General features: G+C 33.3%; 2 protein-coding genes across 2 annotated transcripts; one reads left to right on the forward strand and one right to left on the reverse strand.

Annotated features, from left to right (window-relative positions):
* Positions 1–755: 755 nt before the first annotated feature.
* Positions 756–4,831, reverse strand: LOC123920930 (FT-interacting protein 1-like). The gene has a single exon (XM_045973281.1). It carries the CDS (start codon positions 4,443–4,445, stop codon positions 876–878), a length of 3,570 nt encoding a protein of 1,189 aa, XP_045829237.1. The 5' UTR covers positions 4,446–4,831; the 3' UTR covers positions 756–875.
* Positions 4,832–6,046: 1,215 nt separating this feature from the next.
* On the forward strand, positions 6,047–14,022 carry LOC123920931 (chaperone protein dnaJ GFA2, mitochondrial-like). The gene is made up of 18 exons (XM_045973282.1): positions 6,047–6,323; positions 6,419–6,509; positions 6,764–6,850; positions 7,114–7,196; positions 8,299–8,382; positions 8,498–8,536; positions 9,086–9,175; positions 9,779–9,829; positions 9,912–9,999; positions 10,125–10,189; positions 10,272–10,346; positions 10,693–10,765; positions 11,228–11,319; positions 11,414–11,485; positions 12,453–12,509; positions 12,786–12,846; positions 12,975–13,032; positions 13,542–14,022. The coding sequence occupies exons 1-18, from the start codon at positions 6,252–6,254 to the stop codon at positions 13,636–13,638; spliced, it is 1,335 nt and encodes a 444-aa protein (XP_045829238.1). The 5' UTR covers positions 6,047–6,251; the 3' UTR covers positions 13,639–14,022.
* Positions 14,023–14,925: the final 903 nt, after the last annotated feature.

The following is a 14,925-nucleotide window of genomic DNA, read 5'->3' on the forward strand; positions in this document are numbered from 1 at the left end:
CTTATAAAAAAAATAAAATAAATAAATTATAAACTTGAGTTTTTAATGAGTTTTAGCTAATGTAACAAAAAAAATGAGTTTTAGGTAAATATAATCTTTTTTATTATGTTTAAACATTTAACTATATTTTTTATAATAAATTTTCAATTAGATGATAATTTTTTATGTTTTAATTGATATTATTTTTACAAAAATTACATAAATTTTTCGTTAATGGGGCGGCCCGAAGCCCGTTGGGCTAGCCCGGCCCAACCCCGATTTTCATTTGGGCTATATGGGCTTGGGCCAAAAGGGCCCGGTTTCAATTGGGCTAGGTATTTTGAGGCCCGATTCGCCCAAGCCCGTGGGCTAATGGGCCGGCCCATCAGTCCGGCCCATTTTTTGAGAGCTTTGCTTAGAGCACACGTAAGCATCCCTTATTTTTATAGGATACCAAATATTAAGAAAGTTATTAGTGTGAGGTTGGTGGTTTGTTGTACAAATTTTTGTGTCCTGTCAAAAATTATGCAGGAGGATTGGCAAGATCATCATTATCATTATCATTATGAGAATAAAGGAAAGAAATTGTGGCAGAAGGTTTGCCACTTTGTCGTAGGAGTTTAGTAGGTTGGCAGAGTAAACACACATATTTTGAATAACTTCAAATTTTTGTTTTTGTTTTCTTGTCATCATAACATAAATTCTCTTAAATAATTATTTTTCAAGTTATAATAATTAATAATGAGATTAAAACAAGAAATGATTAATAATTTTTTTTAAAAAAAATTAATAATGAGATTAAAACAGGAAATGAATAAATTGCAAACTATTATTATATGTATACAATACAGATCACTGAAACTATATAGTATATCATTATTGTTTGTAAAACAGATTCAAAGTAAACTATCTGTTCTAGCAGGGAGCCTCTTGAAAAAATTACTTGGTACACAAGGTAGCTTATTCCTAAACCTTGGATGTCTCAAATTATAAAAACCTGTCACCAAAACCACAACTCTAAATGGTGTTGCATAGAAAACCACAGCTGCACAAAGACTAAACAACACAAAGAGGGTAGTTCCTCTAGGATCTCTCCAGCTCAGTAGAGACATAAATCTCTCCCCTTGTGTAGCTATGTCACCAACAATAGTTTGAATCCTACCTGCAACAGTTCTTAGCCTATCATACCTCATTCTCACTGTATCGTGCGATCTTGATGTTGGAAATGTGTCCAACTCTTCATCAAGTTCATCAGGATGAACTGATTCAGCCCATGAGAGTTTTGTATCCATGTGAGGCGGTTGTCTTGGACGAAACCGATAGTTCCATAGGCCAATCAAGAACATGTAGAGAAAGAAAGTTGGTAGTATCAATTCTGGATACCATATAAGTATCAAAAAGAGGATGTGGACTAGTATCGATGTGATGTGATTCTTCCAATGACAGACATCATTGAACCATCTTCCTATTGTGATGAAACTCGAGAAAAGAGACATCAGGCGAAAGAAGTTAGCTTTGCTTCTTCTCATGCTCCATATATTTGAATCAACATCCAGCATGTACTCTACCACTTCCTTCCTAAGAGGTGGTTCAGCTCTACCAAGCCTCATTGCTACAATATTCATTGCTTGGTACCTTAAGTTATCGATTTGATTAACTGTGAAAGGTTGTAAGTAATGCATCTTTGGTAGCAAAGGTTGGCCATAGATATGAAAAATGTTAGCAAGTGAGAGTGCAGTGAACCTCACTGTAAGTTGAAGCTCACCCATTTTTTTAACTCCATGTTGGTGTAAAACAAGAAGTGGATAAGAATTAGTGTAAATTTTATTGGCTTCAAGTGTTGATAGTCTAATTCTTACCTTTCCGATTCTTGAATCTTTGATTGAACTTCCACTTGGAGCTTTTTCACCTAAATGACAATTGTCAAAAACACCTAATGTTATGACAGTGCAAGGATCATAAACCTCCCATGTGTATTGCTCATTCCATTTGGGATTGAAAGTGTCTAAAAGTGTTCTGGTTCTGATCCATTTCTGACCATATTTAGCGACACAGTATGCATCTGTGCTGCCATGACCATCCTTCATCTTCATAGGAAGAAGCCCTTTTGCTCCTAAGATGCCCATCTCAAGTATTCCAATAGGCTGCTTCCATAGTTGTCTTGCTGTTGGTCTTTGATCACTTATGTACAAAGTGGATTCATCTAAAACATGGTATCCACCTTCAAGGCAAACTCTAAGGTGAATCCTACTTGAAAATTTATGCTCATTTCTGCTATCACCTTCTAACACAGCAAAACCAAATTTCTCGAGGTTAAACCAACGAGAATGAACCGGTCTATGATCTAATCTCTTCTCAATGAGGTTCAAAGGTAAGTTTATTTTTCCAAGTACCTCATCTTTTGAAGGTTGCACATGATCCTCCACAGTTATTGTCAATTGCTCCTCAAATGGTTCAGCTGCTACAAAAACCAAATCTTCATTCCAAAGTGGAGTAATTGTTTTAGTTGGACATATCTTTGTCCTCAGAACTTGGCATCCTAATTGAACCTTGACAGAAACCTCCGGTAAGCGGTTTCTGTCGTTCGGGATAACATCTTGAGCTTCAATGACATTGACCCTTAGATACCATAGTTTTGGAGAGACATAAACCTTTGACCTGATGTTGAAAACACCTTCACCATAAACAGTAGCAGCATCAGAATGCCAAGCATCTGAGAAAGCTTCATCAGCTTGTGTTCCCATCCAAACTGCAAGCATAATATTGCCTCTCACCATACCTTCTCCTCGCGAGTGTTGAAGTCTGTACCATTGAGGAGCTAGTGGACTATCTGGTGGAACTCTTGTTGGAACCTCATTAAGGTCAAACATTACTCTTCCTAGATAATCATCTCTTCCTATCATTTCTTTATCTTTAACAAAGACTTCAAGAACCGAAGATTGAATCCGGTCTTTGGAGAAAGCAAATACTTGGTTCCACTCTGGAGTCACTTTCTTCTCCAAATGCTTTGTTCTTCCTCTATAGTTCCCTAGCTTCACTTCCACATAAGGATCACAGCTTGAGGTGATGGTTCCTGGAGGAAGATCCTTTGCTTTCACTACGCGAACATAGAGATAAAACATCTGCTCGACAAGATCATGCGTGCTTGTCAATTTGTCACCACCACTCATCCATTTTCTTCCACCACTAGGCCACTTCTCACCAATATTTGGATTGGTTTCCTTGAGATTGTAGTTTTCATCAATGCTGGTGTAGCCTTGCGGATCTACATGGTGCCTTGGAGGTGAAACAACATCTCGCGGTGTCTCTACTAATATCCTTGGCTGTTGGTTGGTTCCCTTAAGATTGTATCTTTCATCATACCTAGGATGGACCTGGGGATTAACTGAGTATGTTGTTGATGAAGGAATACTTTGCGGATCTGCAAGGTTCCTTGGGGGTGAAGAAACACGTCGAGGTGTCTCTACTAAAATCCTTGGTTGTTGGCCGGTTCCCTTGAGATTATATCTTTCATCATACCTTGGATGGACTTGTTGATTAGCCGAGTATGTTGTTGATGGAGGAGTACCTTGTGCTCGTGGTCGTCTCTTGATTGAAACCCTTTGCTGCATGTTGGAGTCATTGTTGTGATTGTAGTTTTCGGCACGGCGAGATTGAAGTTGAGGATCAACTGAATGCATTGTGAATAAATTTTCTTGTGGTCTTTTCTTTATTGAAATCCTTGGTTGCTGATGAACTTGATGTTTGTCTAGTTGTTGAGAAGATAACTGTTCGACAGGTTCTTCGGTTTCTATCTTTGGATCTTGATCAATACCAACGCTGCTAGATTGAGCTTCTTCAATAGAGTAACTGGATGCAGCACCAGAATATACTTCTTCTCCTTCACTTGTTACTTTTGAGGTATCAAATGAAGAAGCTTCTTCTTTAGGACCAGCTTCTAATGTTTCTGCGGCCGAGGCAGCACCATGGAGAGGAGGAAGGCTAGTAGCAATGGATTCTGGTTCTTGTTTTGGAGTAGAAGGTGAGAGTTTTTCTGGTTCTGAAGGGAAAATGGGAGAAAAAATTTTAACTTTGGATTCCGATGCAATGTAAGCTTTTAGGCCAATCTCACCCTTAACAGATGAAAAAAACCACTTATTTTCTAGTGGCAAAATCTGATACACTTCATCACCTTGTTTAACAATATTTGAGCAAGGAATTCTTACTCTTCCAAGGAAGTTTCGGCCGAGAATCGGTTGTCTCCTCTCGTTGTACACCGAGACTTCAATAGTTTTATGATGGTAAGGTTTGGTTGTATCTAAATTGAAAACAATTTTTTGATTCCAAGTAGGGTTGAGATTTTTCGGGACAGTTCTTGTTCTGCTTAATTGATTTTCAAAATCTACTTCAACAAATGTACTTGCTGATCCTTCACCATCTTTTGGCATAAGATCATGAGCATTAATAACCTCTACTATCAGCTTCATATCCTTTTCTTTCTAGTGATTATTTGCCACAAGTAGTTGCTGCAACTATGTGATTATCTATGAGAAGTAATTGGAAATTTGATTTTGAAGCAAAGAAGTTGTACTTAAGAATGAAATAGATAAAAGGTGACAAAGTTTTGGTTAAGCAAAGAATAATTTCATGGAGAAGCTGCATGAGCTTTAGTAATATGAAGATGGAAAATTCTGAACTTATGTAATATGAAATTAAAATTTTAATGTGATTGTGTGAAAGCTAGTGTTTGTATAATGAAAATAAAGAAAGTTAGTTTGATTCCTAACTTACTCAAACAGCTTAAAGATTCTCAACTTTTGTGTCATGTAATAGGTACTTGATAGAAGTAATTGCCAAAAGGGATTAATTGAATAAAAACAACTAAACAAGTATATATATACTTAGTTATTATATGTGCATATATTTTAGTATTATTATTATTACTACTTTCTTCTATGTAGAGCAATGTCAAAGTGTGAAGAAGAAAAAAGAAAGTGAATAAGCAAGACGTGAAAGGCATAGTTTTAGTACCAAAAGCAAAGGAAGAGATTCTTTGCTTGTGCATTGTCATCCTTCTTGTATAACCGTCTCCAATTTTGCTGAGAGTTTTGCAAAAATTTGTAAAAAAAATAATTTATTTTTTTGCCACAATTTGGTTCAAGAATCCAATATCTATTTCCAACATAATTTTATCTTTACTTATATATCACTGTTAGTAAATATACGTATATCAATATGTATTTGCCAACATGTTGTTGCCACTTATACATGGTGGGAGTCTGATCCTACATTTTGAGACGAGTTCCTTCGGGATAAACTCGGGTTACCTACTTACTGAGTTACATAATTTTTTTATGTATATATATATTTATGAGATATAGGCAGAGGAAGGGAAATATCGAGGGTGCCAACATAGTTTGGATGTCTGACTTTTCTTTGACTTATTCTCATATTTGTTACGAAGTAAAAAAATAAATTTTTGGGAATTCAAATAAGAATAAAATAACTTTCACTTTTATATACTTTAATTTCTAAGAAAATGGATAGCTATTTTCTAAAAAAGTCAATTAATTATTTGAGCTCAATCAGTTAGTTAGAAGTCATTTGTTACAACATTTTTTATAAAAATAATCACTTTTAACAATATTACATCAGTTACAAATTTTAAAAAAACTATAATTTAAAAATAATTTGAAGATAGCTTTAAATGAAAAGCAGCTAAGAGTAACTTATTAAATAATAGTTTTTTTAAAAAAAAAAAATTAAGAGTAACTTATTAAATAATAATTTTTTTAGAAAAAAGACAAAACAAATGTTAAAAGGTCGATGCTATTTTTTTTTACATCATGTGGATTTTTTTAAGTCAAGGTGGATGTTATTTTATAATTAAACAAAATTATTTTTACATATGTTATTCTCAAACAAACTAAAAAGTATTTACTTACCAAAAAAAAAGTATTTTATTAAAAAAATATTACATTAAAAAAAACACAAAATAAATTTAATATTTTCTATAAAATTTCTAAAAATTAATTTCAAATGAATATCAAAATCACAAGTACTATAACAAGTACTAAAAAAAATCCAAGGGCATATCCAAGTACCCAACCAACAAGTACATGTCATGTGAACCGCACAAACAAAACTTCCAATACCATCGGAACATTCCAACTCTTACTAGAACATTCCAATTCCTTTTCTTCAAATTAGGGTTTATCTAGGGTTTAATTTTTTATCCCCAATTCACCTTCAAACAAAATCTTCCAAATTTCTTCTTCAATTCAATTCCCCAAATGGTTCGCTCCACTGGGATTACCCTTTTTACCCACCTCGCTCGTCGATCTCTCTTTCACGCCAATGATTCCGTAAAGCATCTTTCTTCCTCTGTTTTTTACTGACATTTTTGTATATGAACTATAGTTTAACAAATTTTTGGAAAATTTTCAATTTTTTTTTGCAGGTATATCAAGTAGTGTTCCAAAGGGGTTATAGGGCACTGAATTCAGGATCACGTGATTCATCTAGAGTTATTGATGGTTATGCATCAAATGGTATGCGTTACATTAACAATACTAACAAAAAACACGTTTGTGGACAGAACTCGCCCAGAACTCTGAACTACTAGGCCCCTTCCCCTAGGAACCAGAGGGTGAAAACCAAAAAAAAAAACGTTTGTGGACTGATTTTCTTGTAATGTTGAATTTAAGTGTTGCTCACTTTTTCCAAAAAAATGGTGTTAATATTTTTGGTTGTAGTTTTCTATTATATGATTCTGATCATCTCCTCTGCCCTTGCCCCTTTGCAGTTAGAGATGGTGTTAATAAGAAGAACTGGTTGCTATTTGGAGCGGCTAATTCATATTTCGGGGCTTCTAGATCAATTCATGGCTCGGGTATAAATTTTTAAATTATGTGTTACATGCATGAAATCGCATGTCCTTGTGTTTGCGAGTTTTTTTACTGTTATTTAAGCTTACATATTGTCTACTTCTATGCTATTTTCTATTGATTACTATTTACTAGGATGGTATTTGTAGATTTAGCTTGAAGTTTGTGCATTTTCCGTTTAAGTTCCTCCTTGCTTCCTTATGCATAGTTGTTTATTGTTTCATACATTTCACTGATTTGTTTTTTGCACCCTGAAACTATTTTATAGCATCATTGGCAAGGGACTATTATGATGTTCTTGGTGTGAGTAGGGATGCAAGCTCTTCCGAATTAAAGAAAGCTTACCATGGGGTGAGTTATTCCTCATAATTGTCAATATACATGAATTTAGGTATTGAAATATGGGTTTGTGTGTTTTTAAATATGTTGCCTGTTGCATTGTTAAATTTTGTCAATTCACCAATTTTCTAAACATAAACATGTAGTAATAATGTATCTTGTGAACGGAACACAACCATTTCCCATGCTGTGGGACGAGGAAGAGTTTGTTTTGTTATGATTAACTTTCACGTTGTTATATACTAGCGTGAGGACACTCACTAACATACCTGTCTATCCACTTTTCTCGAATGAAGACCATAGGCGGCCTCCATCATGGCGAAATGGCTTGAAGTTTTGGACATAATTCAATCAATTTAGTATTGTTATTTTAATTTTAATTTCTATATTTTTAATTCAAAATTAAATTAGGATTAATTTAGATTTGATTTGTTAAGATTGATTTAAGGGTTAGATTATATTTAATTTAAAATTAGGATTAGATCAACTTTGATTCAAAATTAAAATTAGGATTAAATTCAATTGTTCGATTATGTAAAGAATGATAAATTAGAAATGGAAGAGTTTAGAGTAGTGCTAGCACCACTCATTCTTAAGACACTCTTTTCAATACTCCCTCTTTTTTTGGGTGAAATTCATGTGGGTCCCACCAATTTACGAGGGGGTCAGCTCTAAAATGGTGGACTGCATTTCCAAAATGGTGTTACCCACATGCATTTCTCCCAATAAAAGAGTGAGTGCTGGAAAGAGATTGTTAAAGTGGGTGTTGCTAGCAGTATTCGTGTTTAAATGAAGGGTAAATTTTGGAAGATAAAAAGGTATACAAAAACTTGGTATCCCCGTTATTTATAGGTATAGGATGAAATCAGCGTTTTTTTATGGAGTTGTGTTTTATGTGTTATGGGTTTCATCAAATTACATAGATTGCATTATACATGTCTGCATCTACACATACTATGTTATATAATTTTAATAATATTTCAGTATCTTAGCTTTTCCTACCTTTCTTCCTTGACATGAGTTTGTTAAGCAGGGGTAATTAGCATATGAATTATCCTTCTAAAATTATTTTATACTTTCTTATTATTCCTCATTTCCTCTCCATATTCTACAGCTTGCAAAGAAGCTCCATCCGGATGCAAATAAAGATGATCCTGATGCTCAAAAGAAGTTTCAAGAAGTTACAACGGCATATGAGGTGTATTATTGTTGTTTCTGTTTGTCATACTACTACCCAGAGCCAGATATCTATCTTAAATATTCATATCCCAAATTAACTGACTGCTTGTATATTTCCATTTTAATGTTTGTAGGTTTTGAAGGATGGGGAAAAACGTCAACAATATGATCAGGTCTAATTCATTACTGGCTATTTTCTTGGAAACTGTTGAATTTGTTGTAACTACCATTTCACTAAATTGAGATATAAGTATTGTAGGATAAGTTCATACGAATTCTACTGATTGAAAAAGCGTACTGTAATGTGAATTGTAATGCATACCGAGGGAATATTATAATTTAAGTTGCTGGCCTCTGTTTCATGGAGATACTTAATAGTAAAAGAAAGATGGAGGGAAGTAGAAATGTGAAGCTCGTTTTATTTTTGCTTTCTCATGGTCTCTTCTTTCTTTGTTGACATTTCCCTCTTTCTTTCAGTGAAAGAAGAAAACTTTAGAAATAGGCATAGTAGATTGCTAGAAATTTTGACGATCTACAGCAACGTTTCATATTTCGTTCGAATAAGAATGCATGTGTATTTGTTTCTATGTTTCTTAGTTGATTGGTGTATGTGTTTCTATGTTTTTTAGTTGATTGTGTATTTTATTGAGTGGATTGTTGCTTTCTTCCTAGTATCTACCGCCTCTTCATTTGATTTACTTTACTTTTTCATAAATGTGTAGGTTGGACATGATGCCTATGTAAACAACCAAACCAATGGTTTCCCAGGCGATAATGGCTTTAATCCTTTCGAGCAGGCCTTCAATGGTCATGTAATGCCTTACTATTTTCTTCTCTCTCTCTATTTTTTGTTGATCAAGCTTTCAGGAGATATTTATTTTTTAATTATGTTCGTACTTATAAATATAATAATAGATATTCATTTTTATATCATTTAACCGTTAAATTTATATTTTGTCAAAAGAAACTGTTAAATTGATATTCTGTGGAAACCATACGAGCAGACCCTAAGCAATCCAACAATCCCCGTACTTTTAGTTCAATGTAAAAGGAAAATGTTTTTTTTTTTTTTTTTAAAAAAAAAAATTCCTAAAAAAACTATGGAAAATGAAAACCATAGATATTCATTTTTTTTGTTGTTGAATATTTGTACATATGTATGTGCTGAAATTTGCAGTCACATCTTTCAGTTTAAGTTAATTGAATGATATGTTAGTTACATACAAGTTTCTTGTTTTTAATTGTAATCTGCTACACTTGGCTCAATGCATGTTTGTTTATAACTATGTCCGCTGGAATCTGTGTTTTACAAATTACATGTAATTTTAAAATAAATATATGCTTCAAAATTTCCGCTAAATTAATCCCAAATTTGATATCTAATATTATTTCTCATTTCCTTCCATGGTGATCAGGATATTTTCAACAGCTTTTTCCATCAAAATGTTGGCGGACAGGATGTCAAGGTTTTTGCTTCATATTCAGACATTATTAAGCATGCTAAGGGATTGTCTGATAAAACCATATTAATAATCTTTTTTATCACAGACTTTCATTGAACTATCTTTTATGGAAGCTATCCAAGGGTGCACCAAAACTTTGTCATTTCAAACAGACGTGCTTTGTAATACTTGTGGTATGTTTGTTAATAAACTATGAATTCTCATCCTTCACTGGTATTTTGTGTTCAATAGGGATTAAATCCTGACAAGTTAATGCTCCTTGAAATTAACACATCTCTCCCTTGCCGAACTGTTTCAGGTGGGAGTGGTGTTCCACCTGGTACAAGACCTGAAACTTGTAAGCGATGTAAAGGGTCAGGAATGGTCAGTATTGTGTTGGAATTAATTTCATTCTTGTTACAAGCTCGAGAAGTATTGTTCAATTGATAATTTGTGAGATGTCCAGATGCATGTACAAACGGGAATATTCAGAATGCAAAGTACGTGTTTTACGTGCAAGGGAACTGGAAAAATTGTATCGGTATGGTACAAATTGTCCTCTGTAATTTGAATTATTGATTCTCTTCTATTTAATTTAATATTATATATTATATGTTAGATATATAAGGGTTCAGAATTTCCAATATGATATATGAACTTCCCGTGTTTAGGTAACTTGCTTATTGTTGTTTGTATCCGTTTGCGTGGCTGTCTACAGTTATTTGTTTAGTCCACCCTTAATTTTTGTAAATAAAATCATGCAATGATATGAATGACACTATTGTCATTACCTGTGTCTCATGGATATGGTGGTCTTTCATACTAATATGAAATATGAAATTGTCAGAATATATTGATGAGTTTTAATCTTTTACTATTGGTATCAGAGTTTTTGCCAATCTTGCAAGGGTGCGAAAGTTGTCAAAGGAACAAAGTCAATCAAGTTGAAGACTATTCCTGGTAATAGTTATTTCAAATTATTTGGAATGCATTTTTGTATCTTGTTGTGTAGGCCATTGTCATATGGCATACAAAGAGAAAAATGTTTCATTAATGAGAAATTTCTATGTTCATTTCTTTCAAACTAGGTTAACTAACATACTCCTCTACCGAGTGAACTTAACAACAACAACTCAGAAATAGCCTACGAATGTCCTATTGAAGGAAACTCTAAATATTAAAAAAATTTAGCCTATGAATGTTAAATAGCTTGTATGAATATTAACTTCATCTCTTTCATTTTGTCATTTGACTTAATTAATTGAGCCGAAGAATTACACACTCAAACACAACATACACATCTATATCTGTATGTATTTGTATTTATGTATCTGCTGTTGGTAATGCACATCCCTCCTGTTATCTCTCTTAAGATTCCACTATGTAAAAGGTTGAATGATGTATGATTTTTTCCATTTGCAGGGATGGACAACAATGACACCCTAAAGGTGTCTGGAGGTGGTGGAGCAGATCCTGATGGACATCATTCCGGTGATCTATTTGTTACTATCAAGGTACTTCACTAGCTTAGAAATTACTGCCATTTTTATTATTTCCTTTTATTTTAAAGCAAGTCAATTATATTTCTTTCCTCTTTACTTTTTGCAGGTTAGAGAAGATCCTGTTTTTCGCAGAGAAGGATTAGATATTCACGTGGATGCTGTTTTAAGTATCACCCAGGTAATGTTTCATGATGAAAATCTTGAGCATTGATTTTATATGGTTATCTGGTTTGGTATTTTTGCAATCCATGTGCGTTTAATTGTAGACATTAAAAGAGTAAAATCAATTTTGGTCCCTGTGAGTTGTGACACTGTTTGAAACGAACAAATATGTGAAGAAAGATAGTGCAAGGAAAGAAAACACACAAATCAAGGTTTTTCTATTATTTGGAACTTGAAGAAAACGGAAGTAAAGGAATCTATAATGTTTGGATCAAACATAAAATGATTTCCGTCCACAGGTGGCGGAAAAAGCCACTGAAGACAAGTTTTCTCTCTCTCCCAATACTACCTTAATTTTTTTATTGCATCTTATTTATAATTTGGGATATTTATGTCATTTTGAAGGGGTTTAATTTTAGTTTCTGTCTTCTCACTACACAATCTATATTCACACAAGCGAAGATAAAAGCTTGAAACTTTCTTTCCTTTCATTTTCTCTTCTACCAAAGAACTAAAACTCATCTTATTTTTTACTATCTTTCCTATCATGATGTCCTTTTAATCTCTGATCACTTATAGGATCTGATTCCTTCTCAACCAAATATTTTAGGGACCTAATTTGTAGTTTATTTTCATGAGAGATCCATTTACTTAAATCGTTATACACTACTCACATGCAAGCAATGCTCCAAGAAATGCAGCAATATATGTCATTGAGATGTAAAAGCGGTATAATCCATCAGTAGCACGCGTACGGTGTAGGAGTGGCCACACTGTGCAAGTTCTGATGGCATGAGTTTTATTTGCCACCTGGGAGAATTTATTATCTATAATATTTAATTTGTAAATATTTTGGATTCCGAACATCTTTTTTTGTTTTTTAACTCATCTTCAACAACTTGTTAGTTGTTTGTTTAACATTTATTAATATTGTTAGTTATAATAAGTTGAAATTTCTGTTTTTTGTTTAAATATTATTTCAGGCTATTTTGGGGGCAACCATTGAGGTCCCATCTTTTACCGGACGTGTAATGCTTAAGGTAAGCATTGCTATTACAATACATAGCAACACACATATATACTCTTTCTAACAGCTTAACACTATTATTGGCGAAAACTCGTGGATTCTACAACTTTATCTGGGTCTCATTTCCAATATAGTGACACATTTTCAAAATGGTTGGATGCATATGAATTTTAAGCAACAATAGAAAAAGTGATGCAAATAATGGTTACTAGCACTCCTTTATATAATATTATTTCTTTTGGCATGTCTAGTGACTAGGGAGGTTTGAATGATGAATTCTGTTTGGCAGGTTCACCCAGGTACCCAACCTGGTCAGAAGGTGGTTATGAAAAGGAAAGGTATAAGGAAAGGTATGCATGTTGATATTCGTTGAAGTTTTGGAATATATGAACATGTTGCTGCTTGGATTTTTAATAGATGTGTGTTTCAGTAAACTGACTTCTTTCATCAATTTTGTCTTGTTTTTTTCTTTTGACAGGAACAAATAGTTTCAAATATGGGGACCAATATGTTCATTTTACTGTCAGCATTCCAACGTGAGTTTCTTATAATATGTTTCAGGGTTATTTATAATCTTTGTTTTTCTCTTTGTACTACTGCATGCTTAGGTTTTATATGTATGTTTAATGTTTAATTAGCATTTAAAGTGCCTTTATTTGAAATCATGGTAATCGGTATCTGACAATACATGTGACACGTTGCTTGGTTTGAAAAAAAACTAAACCCAATCGTTTTACATTAATTGCAGCATGAATTTTGTTTCGTTATGATGAGTCTGAATTCATTTTGATGAATTGCACTTTGCCCCTTAACTTTGTGTAGTTAGTCACTTTTTCTTGTCTGAATTATTTTGAAGTTCTTATATGGAATATCAGATTATGTTTCTTATGTACAATGTATCTTGGTTTTAAATAAAATTGTAACGTTTTTATCAATCATATGTCTTGCAATTTCCAATATGTTTCAATTCACGATTCAGAAAATAGATCTTTTGATTCATGATTTGGTTCTCCGTTCAATAACCATGTTAGAAATATTTTTACAGAAACCTGACAGAAAGACAGCGTCAATTGATCGAAGAGTTTGCCAAGGAAGGGCAAGAGGAAACTGATAAACGGAAGACTGCTTCGGCGTCTAGTTAAAAACATTGCAGAGCCTCCACTTTTCATTATTTATTTAGTACTCGCCAAATCGTGCTCAACTAGGAGGAAAGGGAACCCACTTGCTGATGGAATTTTGTAGGTGCATTCATTTAGTGTTCACTGTGGTTTTTGTCCCTTCCATTTAGAGAGTGTGTATTTTTTTGGTCATAAATGATGTGAACAATTCAAATTACATAAGTTAGAACTTAGAAAGCAATATTCTCATATGCTTGTGCATCTGTTGAATTCTAGTTAATGTTGTACATATTTTTTCTTTAACACAAGTTGTGCAAGTCACAAATTATTACTAATTCTTTTTGTACTTTCATGGCAGCCTTATCTGTCAAGATTGAGGATTCCTATAAATAAATTGACAAACATATACATGCAATATACTTCATATCTTTTATGTTGTCATACTCGAGTTAAATTTCATTTCAAGGTACAATTTGAATGAAAACTTCATGGTGACATTTGTTTTTCATCTTAAAATTCATTCATAAGATTTTTGCCTCCATGCAGCAAGTTATATTACACTTTTTAAACGGTGGAATAGAAACATTTTATAAAATATTTAAACAATAGAATGAAATATATATTTCATTATGTTTCGTTCCACTCATTCCATCTCATTCTATTCTATTTCACTCCGCTCTATTTTATTCCATCAGTTCATGCACAGCTTAAGGGTTAGTTAAAGTACTGTGATTTTTTTTTGTCCTGTAGCTTAATTGAATTCCAACCTCTCTAATTATGTCCCTGATAGCTACTAATTGAAATATTCTCATTGTTATGGGACATTTGTGTGATTGTTAATGAGCAAACATGTCGTAGTTAAAAACAATATAACAATTTAATTTATGTGCATTACTAATTGTTATTGAAATTAAGTCAAACTACTTTGAAATCTCCTCACTAGGGAAGAACATAGCCAAGAATCAAGAGGTTAGGGCACGTTTGCTGGAATCTACAATTTTTCCTACGTTTTTTTCTTTCCAAAACTGGTTTTGTTCGTAGGTTAAGCTTAAACGGTGTGGGTGCATATAAAATTTAAAGGGTGATACCAGTGGCGGATCCAGAAATTTTAGGTGGTGGGGGCTAGAAAATGGTGTCTGTATTTTTTTCGATAACAAACAACATAATATCATACATCATCAACGTGAAACTCAATATCATTCAATCCAACAACCTGACATGTTTGAACCTCTTTTAACTCATTCACAATTATAGTGACAAAAAAAAAACTACACAATTATAGTGATAAAAAAACTCAAAATACATAAAAAC

Source organism: Trifolium pratense, linkage group LG4 (assembly GCF_020283565.1).
Source record: "Trifolium pratense cultivar HEN17-A07 linkage group LG4, ARS_RC_1.1, whole genome shotgun sequence".
Classification (NCBI taxonomy): domain Eukaryota; kingdom Viridiplantae; phylum Streptophyta; class Magnoliopsida; order Fabales; family Fabaceae; genus Trifolium; species Trifolium pratense.